Below are 13,441 nucleotides of genomic sequence, written 5' to 3' on the forward strand. Positions count from 1 at the left end.
ATTTAATATCTGGTAAGATGATGTCATAATTTGTTATATGTTAATGACATATCAATTTAAAAAAAAATAAGTACCAAACGTTTTCAAAACTGTTTTCGAAATCAAGACGAAATACCATGTATTGATAATATAATACTGTTTTTCAATGAATCTTTATCATACATACAAAGTGAGCATTGATAGAAATAGCCAATTAAACAATTATTTTTGCCAATTAACTTGTTTACAAACTTGCGGAGTGATATATTTTCCGACAAAAGATGTAGAGCATTTTTATTACACATGTGTTTTACATAAAAATACGTGATTGCTATACTGAACAGAAAACAATGTATATCGTGTGGTAAAACGTTGTCCCAACGTTAGAGATGTGGAATTTTAATACGTTATGGCAACATTTTTAGCAACCAGTACACAGCCTCTATGCAACGGTTTAACAAGTGGACGGGTAGTTCTGGCTTCCATAACTTTAATGTTGATATTTTTTTTATGTTTACAACACATTAAAGTTATGGCGTAACCCCCATAGTAAAGTCAACCAGAATCAATCGAGTGTGATGATGCAATGCAATCACATGACCATGATGACGTCGATGGATTCTATTTATAGCATCGGATTTACATTGTTCATTTAGTTGAATCCAATTGCAGTAAGGCTGTAAATACCTTTTGATAAGTAAAAACAATTTAATTATTCCAAATTTGTTATTAGTTATTTATAAATTATTCAAAATAGAAAAAAATAACAGCAAAATAAACACTAGGGCACATGGGTATTTTCTGAAAATCTTGGTGTCACGTGATTAAATTTGAACACAACTATGACCTAGATAAGGAATGCTTGTAATAGGATTTATTAAAATGCTAAATCAACTATCTTTAAAGCGTTTTTTGGTTTTGAAAATGAGTTTTTGAACTAGATTTTATTTCATTAACCTAAGGATACAGCTATTTTGTCTGTACAATGCATACAAGTGAAATAACAGCGTGACATAAAAATGTCACGAATTCTGGTAGGGTTTGGATACGGCGTTCTCTTCAGCGAACACATCCAAAAAGGTAATATATAACGTGTTCGCTGAAGTTCTTTAGCTAGTGGACGGGTGGGGTAAACAAAACGAACAAAAACTTATATTTAAATTAAATGTAATAGTAGCAATATAAGCACACACATAGCTAATACTGTATTATATTTTTTAGCAATTCTTGTTGCGCAATTTTTTTTTATGTTTTATTGTTTATTTTGGTAGAAAATAAGTCTATTCTACTCTAGCTCGGGCAATATTCACCTGCCCTACACGTTCAACCAATAATAATGTGCATAAATTGGAAAGCTAGATTCGAATAAAATAATTTTCTTTCCTTTAAACAAATATATCCTTTTTTAATTAAAGCATTATAGAAAAATAAATTTAAGTTATACAATACTCATATTAATACATTTGCTCTGACAATATCGTTAACAAGACGTCAGAAAACATAACTCTGTCATATAATTCAAACTTCATGATCTGTTTATTACTTGCAAATCGTTATAAGAGGCTAGTCTTGAATTATTTATACAATTACTCATAACTCGAATGATAATTAGATGAAAAAAGTTACAAATACATTTAGGCACTAAAGTTATGACAACATTGTGACAGCATTAAACAATAACCTCATCATTACAACACCTTCACAAAAAGTGAAACTAGCGTAATAAGTTTTCTGTGAGGTTGGTAGTCCAAATAGTTAGACATTGATTTTGGAATTCTACTCATCCAGTAGATATTTGCCATATCAAGATCGTGATGCGGATTTTACTGCTGCAACCCGTATTACCATTTAGATTATTTTTCTTAAACTGCCCCAATACTGATTGAGTTTCGTAAACTTTTTAAATCTTGTGGTAGAGCCCGTAACAATACTATTTAATTATAAGCAATGAGCGTTTCCATGCCTAATTACGCATTATTACACATACGTGGAACTATGATGCTGTGTAAGCAAACCATAATCTATCTATTATATGATATATTCTATAGTTAAAATACACTTATAATGTTTACCGAGGGAGTAAGAACATAAGAAACCGAGTACTCATATAGTTTGTGACTTAACATTTGTTTCTTTTTTATGCCCTTAAGCATACCACTTGTTTTTATTTCCTTTTTGTGGAGCCCGCTTGCAGTGAGCGAGATATAGTTGTCACAATGGCGGTTCCGTGTATGTGCGTCCGTCCGTCCGTTCATCTGGACTGAACCTTGTCCGGTCTGTGTATAGACCATGCATTATACAATGTATTTTTTTTCAAAAATCTTGCTATGAAAGTTATTCATGATGAGGAGGCGTGTTACACACAGTCCGTACCTCAAATTTTATAGTCAGGCGTAGTTAAAGGTTTAAATGATCCTTGTCCAGGCTGAATCTTGACCATGCAATATAGGATTTTCAAAAATCTTGCCATGAATATTCATCAAGGTTGTTTTCGGAGAAAATGGCCGAAGAGTTCTGAATGATTTTACCGAACACAAAGTCTTTACGTTTAACCACTTTTATTTTTCTTAGGAGAAGCGTTACTGGTTTTCTTAATCTGTTTAATGTTTAGTACACAAGTGGAGCTTTCTCCCCAAATATGTTGTTGGGGTCGCGAAGCACTAGAAATCAGTGTTATCTTGCATGCAAATCGGTTAATGAACTATGGAACATATAGGAAAAATATTTGGTGGTGCGGGAAAGAAAAACGAGTGGAAACAAAATTAACGAAATAAAATAATACAAAAATATAAAAACGGAGGAGTTAAAACAAAGCTTTCAAAAACTATTTAAACTCAAGATTTACGGCATCGTTCTTATCCAATAATGCCACGTGTAAAGAGAATTAATTAATATCACGAGTAGATGTAAACTATTGATTTGATTGACATCTTTCCATTTTAGAGGGTTTCAAGGGACCCAGAAATGAAGAAGGGATTGTTGGCAACATGGTTTTCCTGGCATGCGCTGTTCTCAATGCCAAAAATGTCCTCTGGAAAAAGGACGGCAAGGTCATCGATTATGATGAAAACACGAGAATGAAGGTCAGTCATAATGTATTCATTATCAGTTAGATATTTCTGATGTTGTTGTTTTTTAATATAGGATTTTTCTCGAGTCGTCATATAATTATAATTACACAGTTTAATTCAACATGTTCAGGAAAATTGAAAGTACTATATAGCGAACCTTTAGAAAGCTTACTTGCAATATTTCCTGAAAGGGTTGAATGTATAGGGGATAATATGAGAGGACGCTTTTCTGGTGACCAACCAGTGAAGTTGGGGAGGGGCACAATGAATGTTTATAAGTTTAATCAAGCGTAAGATGGTTATTCATTTGGTTTTATATAAGCGCCAAGTATCCATGAATGAACAGCTGAAATGCATCAACGATTGTATACGTGTCTTTTCAATAACATTTTGAGGCGCTATTGATTAGCCGAATACCACATATTCAGTAAAACACAACATAATGACAAATTTCAGTTTCTGGTCGGTGCATTTTGTTTGAATATGCCGTAAAGGTAAATCTAACTAGCATAAAAAAATTTTTTCTTGGAGATGGGAATCTTACCTTACCAAAAGTGTAAAAATTATTATCTCCATTATTTTAGGAACTATGTTCTATTGATTTGGTCCGTTTGGAATTGATTAATTTTTGCACATGTTCACTTTATATTTATTAATATATATACTTACTGTTTTCATGAAAAATTGTGAAATATTTTTTTAAATGACATATATTCACTATCTTGACCAAAAAGATAAATAATGAAAACTGTATCCAGGCAATGTTACGAGCACCTGTGAAACCGTCAATATATATCCGAGGTTGCGTTCGGAACTCCTCGGCCATTTTTATCGAAAACAACCTCGGATGTATGCCGGTACATCAGTTGAAGTAGTTCGTATTTTTTTAAATTAAATCATTAATTAATTGTAGTTTTATAGAGTTGTATTTATTGTTCTAAGTTTACATTGATTTCCAGTGAAGTGTATTATTGCAAACATAATTAAGATTCCAAAGAGTTAAGTCATAAAGTTTAACTGTTAAATACAATTACTACGCGATCTACTTGCAGCGGACTGCATTTTTAGTTTGTAAACCGTCCAAATACATCCGAGGTTGTTTTCGAAAGAAATGGCCGAGGAGTTTCTAATGCTGATGTTGTTTTCGTAGAAAATGACCGAGGAGTTTCGAATGAGAAAGTAACAAACGTTTTTCGTGAAATCAAGAGGAAATATCGAGTGTTCCTCTATTTATTAAATCAAAAACTACTTTATTTACATTAAATTAGAAATAAACCTCGAGTATAACTTATTAAGCATTTATTGCTATCAGTTAAATTAAATAGAAACTTGCGGATAATAATTTAAGGATTGATCGCATTTTTCTACCGTAAATGCTGTTTAAACGCAGTACGGCACGCGAGCAAATTACAGTTTAAAAGAAATATTCATTGTGATTATACATAAGCAGTATCTTCTGCATTAAAGTATTTTTTTTATTTTAAAGAAGTGAAACAGACATGATACGTTTGTATAAAAGAATAGCTTATTTTGTAGCGTCGTATATCATTGGTTAAATGACGTTGCGCTTATCGAATTGGAGCGCAATATTTAAATAACAATGACGTTTTAATACCTTGCGTGTTGTACAATATAGTTACACCTCAACATGCTCAACGTCCATTTCTTGAATAAACTGCCTTTCGGCAATTGCGGTTATCATCCGATGAACGTAACATCTTCGGATATGTTCGGATCGCGAACCATCGCCTACCAATTTACATGAAAAATGTTTATCTTTTTGATTGTATTATGTCAACATTTTAGAAAGTATGAATTTATAATTTGTTAACTGTTAACCCTATGGAAGCGTCCAGGTGCCAAAGTGAAAAATATTTTACTCTCTCCTAATTACGAGATACTATCTAATAGTAATTAAGTATCTAATATTAATTACGACTAACTATCTCCTAATTCAGAGATACTAACTCATAATTATGACTTAGCTTATCGTTATAAAGTTTTACATTCCGCCTTTTACAATAAAGAAGAACACCAGTACTGGTACACCATCACCGTATCAGTGTGTTTAACGCTCTCACTGAGCCAGTGTGTTTATCCCCTCACTGTGTCAGTGTGTTTAACCCTCTCATCGTGCCAGTGTGTTTACCACCTCACTGTGCCAGTGTGTTTACCTTTCACAAAGCCAGTGTGTTAACCCCCTCACTGTGCCAGTGTGTTTTCCAAACTCACTATGCCAGTGTGTTAACCCTCTCATCTTGTCAGGTTGTTTACCACCTCAATGTGGCAGTGTGTTTACCTTTCATCAAGCCAGTATGTTTACCCCCTCATCGTGCAAGTGTGTTAATCACCTCACTATGCCAGTGTATTTACCACCTCAATGTGCCAGTGTGTTAACCTCTCACAAAGCCAATTTGTTTACCGCCTCACTGTGCCAGTGTGTACCCCTTCAATCTGTCAATGTTAACAACCTCACTGTGCCAGTGTGTTTACCCCCTCATTGGCCAGTGTGTTTACCTCTCAACAAGCCCGTGTGTTAACCGCTCACTATGCCAGTGTGTTTACCCCCAGACAGTGCCAGTGTGTTTACCCCCTCACTGTGCCAGTGTGTTTACCCCCTCACTGTGCCAGTGTGTTTACCTCTCACCAAGCCAGTGTGTTAACCCCTTCACCAAGCCAGTGTGTTTACCCCCTCACTGTGTTAGTGTGTTTACCCCCTCAATGTGCCAGTATGTTTACCCCCTCACTGTGTTAGTGTGTTTACCCCCTCAATGTGCCAGTGTGTTTACCCCCTCACTGTGCTAGTGTGTTTACCACCTCGATGTGCCAGTGTGTTTACCTCTCACAAACCAGTATGTTTACCTCTCACCAAGCCAGTGTGTTTACGCTCTCACTGTGCCAGTGTGTTTACCTCTCACCAAGCCAGTGTGTTTACGCTCTCACTGTGCCAGTGTGTTTACCCCTTCACTGTGCCAGTGTGTTTACCCCTCAAAGTGCCAGTGTGTTTACCTCTCATCAAGCCAGTGTGTTTACGCTCTCACTGTGCCAGTGTGTTTACCCCCTCACTGTGCCAGTGTGTTTACCTCTCACCATGCCAGTGTGTTTAGCCCCCTCACTGTGCCAGTGTGTTTACCCCCTCACTGTGCCAGTGTGTTTACCCCCTCACTGTGCCAGTGTGTTTACCCCTCAAAGTGCCAGTGTGTTTACCTCTCACCAAGCCAGTGTGTTTACGCTCTCACTGTGCCAGTGTGTTTACCACCTCAATGTGCCAGTGTGCTACCCCCTCAATGTGCCAGTGTGTTAACCTCTCACCATGCCAGTGTGTTAACCCTCCTACTGTGCCAGTGTGTTTACCACCTCAATGTGCCAGTGTGCTACACCCTCAATGTGCCAGTGTGTTTACCTCTCACCAAGCCAGTGTGTTTACCTCTCACCAAGCCAGTGTGTTAACTCTGTCACTGTGCCAGTGTGTTAACCACCTAAATGTGCCAGTGTGCTACCCTCCTCAATGTGCCAGTGTGTTAACCTCTCACCAAGCCAGTGTGTTAACCCTCTCACTGTGCCAGTGTGTTTACCACCTCAATGTGCCAGTGTATTTACCTCTCACCAAGCCAGTGTGTTTACCCCCTCATTGTGCCAGTGTGTTTACCCCCTCAATGTGCCAGTGTGCTTACCTCTCACCAAGCCAGTATGTTTGACCACTCAAGGTGCCAGTGTGTTTACCCCCTCAAAGTGTCAGTGTGTTTCCCTCTCACCAAGCCAGTGTGTTTGCGCTCTCATTGTGCCAGTGTGTTTACCCCCTCACTGTGCCAGTGTGTTTACCCCTCAAAGTGCCAGTGTGTTTACGTCTCACCAAGCCAATGTGTTTACACTCCCACTGTGCCAGTGTGTTAACCCCCTAAATGTGCCAGTGTGTTAACCTCTCACCAAGCCAGTGTGTTAACCCTCTCACTGTGTCAGTGTGTTTACCACCTCAATGTGCCAGTGTGTTACCCTCCTCAATGTGCCAGTGTGTTTACCCTCTCATCGTGACTGTGTTTACCACCTCAATGTGCCAGTGTATTTACCTCTCACCAAGCCAGTGTGTTAACCCTCTCATTGTGCCAGTGTGTTTACCCCCTCACTGTGCCAGTGTGTTTACCTCTCACCATGCCAGTGTGTTTAGCCCCCTCACTGTGCCAGTGTGTTTACCTCTCACCAACCAGTGTGTTAAACCCCCTCAATGTGCAAGTGTGTTTACCTCTCACACAGCCAGTGTGTTTACCACCTCAATGTGCCAGTGTATTTCCCTCACACAAAGCCAGTGTATTTTACATCCTCACTGTGTTAATGTGTTTACCCGCTCAATGTGCCAGTGTGTTTACCTCTCACCAAGCCAGTGTGTTAAGCCTCTCAATGTGCAGTGTGTTTACCCCCTCATCTTGCCAGTGTGTTTACCTCTCACCATGCCAGTGTGTTTACGCTCTCACTGTGCCAGTGTGTTTACCCCTTCACTGTGCCAGTGTGTTTACCCCTCAATGTGCCAGTGTGTTTACCTCTCACCAAGCCAGTGTGTTAAGCCTCTCAATGTGCAGTGTGTTTACCCCCTCATCTTGCCAGTGTGTTTACCTCTCACCAAGCCAGTGTGTTTACGCTCTCACTGTGCCAGTGTGTTTACCCCTTCACTGTGCCAGTGTGTTTACCCCTCAAAGTGCCAGTGTGTTTACCTCTCATCAAGCCAGTGTGTTTACGCTCCCACTGTGCCAGTGTGTTTACCCCCTCACTGTGCCAGAGTGTTTACCCCTCAAAGTGCCAGTGTGTTTACCTATCACCAAGCCAGTGTGTTTACGCTCTCACTGTGCCAGTGTGTTTACCCCCTCAATGTGCCAGTGTGTTTACCCCTCAAAGTGCCAGTGTGTTTACCTCTCACCAAGCCAGTGTGTTTACGCTCTCACTGTGCCAGTGTGTTTACCCTCTCACTGTGCCAGTGTGTTTACCACCTCAATGTGCCAGTGTGCTACCCCCTCAATGTGCCAGTGTGTTAACCTCTCACCATGCCAGTGTGTTAACCCTCTCACTGTGCCAGTGTGTTTACCACCTCAATGTGCCAGTGTGCTACCCCCTCAATGTGCCAGTGTGTTTACCTCTCACCAAGCCAGTGTGTTTACCTCTCACCAAGCCAGTGTGTTAACTCTGTCACTGTGCCAGTGTGTTAACCACCTCAATGTGCCAGTGTGCTACCCTCCTCAATGTGCCAGTGTGTTAACCTCTCACCAAGCCAGTGTGTTAACCCTCTCACTGTGCCAGTGTGTTTACCACCTCAATGTGCCAGTGTATTTACCTCTCACCAAGCCAGTGTGTTTACCCCCTCATTGTGCCAGTGTGTTTACCCCCTCAATGTGCCAGTGTGCTTACCTCTCACCAAGCCAGTATGTTTACCCCCTCAAAGTGTCAGTGTGATTCCCTTTCACCATGCCAGTGTGTTTGCGTTCTCAATGTGCCAGTGTGTTTACCCCCTCACTGTGCCAGTGTGTTTACCCCCTCAAAGTGCCAGTGTGTTTACGTCTCACCAAGCCAATGTGTTTACACTCCCACTGTGCCAGTGTGTTAACCCCCTAAATGTGCCAGTGTGTTAACCTCTCACCAAGCCAGTGTGTTAACCCTCTCACTGTGCCAGTGTGTTTACCACCTCAATGTGCCAGTGTGTTACCCTCCTCAATGTGCCAGTGTGTTTACCCTCTCATCGTGACTGTGTTTACCACCTCAATGTGCCAGTGTATTTACCTCTCACCAAGCCAGTGTGTTTACCCCCTCACTGTGCCAGTGTGTTTACCTCTCACCATGCCAGTGTGTTTAGCCCCCCTCACTGTGCCAGTGTGTTTACCTCTCACCAACCAGTGTGTTAAACCCCCTCAATGTGCAAGTGTGTTTACCTCTCACACAGCCAGTGTGTTTACCACCTCAATGTGCCAGTGTATTTCCCTCACACAAAGCCAGTGTATTTTACATCCTCACTGTGTTAATGTGTTTACCCGCTCAATGTGCCAGTGTGTTTACCTCTCACCAAGCCAGTGTGTTAAGCCTCTCAATGTGCAGTGTGTTTACCCCCTCATCTTGCCAGTGTGTTTTCCTCTCACCATGCCAGTGTGTTAACCCCCCTCACTGTGCCAGTGTGTTTACCCCCTCACCATGCCAGTGTGTTTACCTCTTACTGTGCCAGTGTGTTTAACCCTCTCACCAAGCCAGTGTGTTTACGCTCTCAATGTGCCAGTGTGTTTACCCCTCACTGTGCCAGTGTGTTTACCCCTCAAAGTGCCAGTGTGTTTACGTCTCACCAAGCCAATGTGTTTACACTCTCACTGTGCCAGTGTGTTAACCCCCTAAATGTGCCAGTGTGTTAACCTCTCACCAAGCCAGTGTGTAAACTCTGTCACTGTGCCAGTGTGTTAACCACCTCAATGTGTCAGTGTGCTACCCTCCTCAATGTGCCAGTGTGTTTACCTCTCACCAAGCCAGTGTGTTTACCCTCTCATCGTGCCAGTGTGTTTACCACCTCAATGTGCCAGTGTATTTACCTCTCACCAAGCCAGTGTGTTTACCCCCTCATTGTGCCAGTGTGTTTACCCCCTCACTGTGCCAGTGTGTTTACCTCTCACCATGCCAGTGTGTTTAGCCCCCTCACTGTGCCAGTGTGTTTACCTCTCACCAACCAGTGTGTTAAACCCCCTCAATGTGCAAGTGTGTTTACCTCTCACACAGCCAGTGTGTTTACCACCTCAATGTGCCAGTGTATTTCCCTCTCACAAAGCCAGTGTATTTTACACCCTCACTGTGTTAGTGTGTTTACCCGCTCAATGTGCCAGTGTGTTTACCTCTCACCAAGCCAGTGTGTTAAGCCTCTCAATGTGCCAGTGTGTTTACCCCCTCATCATGCCAGTGTGTTTTCCTCTCACCATGCCAGTGTGTTAACCCCCCTCACTGTGCCAGTGTGTTTACCCCCTCACCATGCCAGTGTGTTTACCTCTTACTGTGCCAGTGTGTTTAACCCTCTCACTGTGCCAGTGTGTTTATCACCTCACTGTGTTAGTGTGTTCACCCCCTCATCGTGCCAGTGTGTTTACCTCTCTCCAAGCCAGTGTGTTTATTCCTCTCACTGTGCCAGTGTGTTTATCACCTCACTGTGTTAGTGTGTTTACCTCTCACCAAGCCAGTATGTTTACCCCCTCATTGTGCCAGTTTGTTTGCCCCCTGAATGTGCCAGTGTGTTTTCCCCCTCATCGTGCCAGTTTGTTTACCACCTCAATGTGCCAGTGTGTTTACCCTCACTAAGCCAGTATGTTTACCCCTCAATGTGCCAGTGTGTTTACCTCTCACCAAGCCAGTGTGTTTATTCACTCACTGTGCTCACCAAGCCAGTATGTTTACCCCCTCATTGTGCCAGTGTGTTTACCTCTCACCAAGCCAGTGTGTTTATTCACTCACTGTGCTAGTGTGTTTATCACCTCACCGTGACAGTGTGTTTACACCCTCACTGTGCCAGTGTGTTTACCCCTCACTGTGCCAGTGTGTTTACCTCTCACCAAGCCAGTCTGTTTATCCACTCACTGTGCTATTGTGTTTATCACCTCATTGTGTTAGTGTGTCCAACCCCTCATCGTGCCAGTGTGTTTACCTCTCACCATGCCAGTGTGTTACCCCCCCCCCCTCACTGTGCCAGTGTGTTTACCCCTCACCATGCCAGTGTGTTAACCCCCCTCACTGTGCCAGTGTGTTTATCACCTCACTCTGCCATTGTGTTTACCCCCTCATTGTGCCAGTGTGTTAACCTCTCACCAAGCCAGTGTGTTAAACCCTCTCACTGTGCCAGTGTGTTTATCACCTCACTGTGTTAGTGTGTTCACCCCCTCAATGTGCCATTGTGTTTAACCCTCTCACCATGCCAGTGTGTTTACCTCTCACCATGCCAGTGTGTTCAACCCTCTCACTGTGCCAGTGTGTTTACCTCTCACCATGCCAGTGTGTTTACCACCTCAATGTGCCAGTGTTTTTACTCTCTCATCGTGCTAGTGAGTTTACCCCTTCATCGCGCCAGTTTGTTTACCCCCTAACTGTGCCAGTGTATTTTACCCCTCACCGTGCGAGTGTGTTTACCACCTCACTGTGCCAGTGTGTTTACCCCTCACCTTGCCAGTGTGTTTACCCCCTCAATGTGCCAGTGTGTTTACCCCATCATTGTGTTAGTATGTGGACCACCTCACTGTGCCAGTGTGTTTACCCATCATCGTGCATGTGTGTTTACACCCTCACTATGCTAGTGTGTTTACCCCTCACCGTGCCAGTATGTTTACCCCCTCATCGTGCCAGTGTGTTTACCCCTCACCGTGCCAGTGTGTTTACCTCTCACTGTGCCAGTGTGTGTATCCCTCACTGTGCCAGTGTGTTTACTCCCTCCCCCCACCGTGCAATTGTGTTTACCCCCCCCCCCCCCCCATCCCATCATGCCAGTTTCACTGTGGCACCTTGACGCTTCCATACTCCTTCCATTGTAAAAGGCGAAGTATACAACTTTATAACGATTACATAGTCATAATTGATAAACTGCTTCCGTTTATGATCGGGTTGTTTTATTTACAGAATGGGTGAGAAATTACTACTTTCAGGGTTTTTTAAACATGAAACGAATGATTATTTTTACAACTCTTGAATGAAATAATGAACTTTTGGTGTACACAAAAGAAATGATTTGCGGGATAGATTTCATTATTGGGGATATGGGATTGGGCTAGTCAAGATAAGCGTGGAGCCCTTTTGGTCTCCGTACACTTTAACCACCCCAAATGTGTTCATACCCCGATAATATTATCACTCCCGCAATTCATTCCTTAAACAAACATATGTACGTGAAGTTAGCGGCCTAGCGGCCTAGCGGCGTGAAGTTAGCGGCCTAGCGGCCTAGCGGCGTGAAGTTAGCGGCCTAGCGGCCTGGCGGCCTAAAATGCTATCCTATTTCAAACCATGTATACATGCATTGTTTTCTAAAACAATGATATATTAACTGTTTTAAGCACACACTATCACTCTGAGGCGATTATCAACCTTTTTTTCAAAAAGTCGAACAAGCAGTCAGCTTTTCAAAGCATGTGAACATGCCTATCCTTCTCAAAAATATGTTGATAATCGCCTCAGAGTGATAGTCTGTGCATAAAAACAATTAACATATCATTTTTTAGAAGAAAATGCATGTATACATGCTTTGAAATAGGATACCATTTTAGGCCGCTAGGCTGCTAGGCCGCCAGGTCGCTAACTTCACGCCGCTAGGCCGCTAGGCCGCTGATGTGCTCGATCGACTTTTTGAAAAAAAAAGTTGAAAAACGCTTCAGAGTGATAATTTGTGCATATAAACAGTAAATATATCATTGATTAAGAAGATCAGGCATGTTTAATGCTTTGAAAAAATAGCTGACTGCTTAATCGACTTTTTTGAAAAAAATATGTTGATTATCGCTAATAGCTTCAAAGTGTTAATTAGTGCATTCAAACAGTTAATATGTCATTGTTTTAGAAGAAAATGCATGTATACATGCTTTGAAATAGGAAACCATTTTAGGCCGCTAGGCCGCCAGGCCGCTAACTTCACGCCGCCAGGCCGCTAGGCCGCTGAAGTGCTCGATCGACTTTTTTGTGGGAAAAAATTTAAAACGCTTCAGAGTGATAATTTGTGCATAAAAACAGTAAACACATCATTGTTTTAGAAGAACAGGCATGTTTAATGCTTTGAAATAGCTGACTGCTTTATCGACGTTTTTGGAAAAAAACTGTTGATAATCGCTTCAATGTGTTAATTTGTGCATAAAAACAGTTAAAATATCATTGTTTTAGAAGAAAATGCATGTATACATGCTTTGAAATAGGATTCAATTTAGGCCGCTAGGCCGCTAGGCCGCTAATTTCACCTCGCTATGCCGCTAGGTCGCTGAAGTACTTGATCGACTTTTTTGAAAAAAAGTTGAAAAACGCTTCAGAGTGATAATTTGTGCATAAAACAGTTAATTTAAAATTGTTTTAGAATAAAAGGTAAAGAAGCATATTCTGAATAGATAACAATTTAAGGCCGCTATGTAACTATATGAATAAAAACCTGGATTTATCATTGTTTAAAAAAACGCATTAACAATTGCTTGGAAATAGAAAAAATAATTAGGCCGCCAGGCCGCTAGGCCGCCAACTTCACGCCGTTAGGCCGCTAGGCCGCCAGGCCGCTAACTTCACGCCGCTACGCCGCTAGGCCGCTAACTTCACGCCGCTAGGCCGCTAGGCCGCTAACTTCACGTACATAACAAACATCATGTTTTATCTACACAAAGAACTAGGAGAATGTAAATATTTTGGTTTATACATGTGTGATTTAC

The 13,441-nt window shown here is 41.6% G+C and overlaps 1 protein-coding gene across 1 annotated transcript in view; it reads left to right on the plus strand.

Annotated features, from left to right (window-relative positions):
- LOC128216514 (uncharacterized) overlaps nucleotides 1-13,441 on the plus strand; it is a 106,540-nt gene that overhangs the window by 60,993 nt on the left and 32,106 nt on the right. The window contains exon 16 of the mRNA XM_052923099.1: nucleotides 2,923-3,062. Within this exon, the coding sequence (XP_052779059.1) occupies nucleotides 2,923-3,062 (140 nt within the window). The remainder of the gene's footprint in view (nucleotides 1-2,922; nucleotides 3,063-13,441) is intronic.

The sequence above is a fragment of the Mya arenaria genome, chromosome 14 (assembly GCF_026914265.1).
Source record: "Mya arenaria isolate MELC-2E11 chromosome 14, ASM2691426v1".
NCBI classification, from domain to species: Eukaryota; Metazoa; Mollusca; class Bivalvia; order Myida; family Myidae; genus Mya; species Mya arenaria.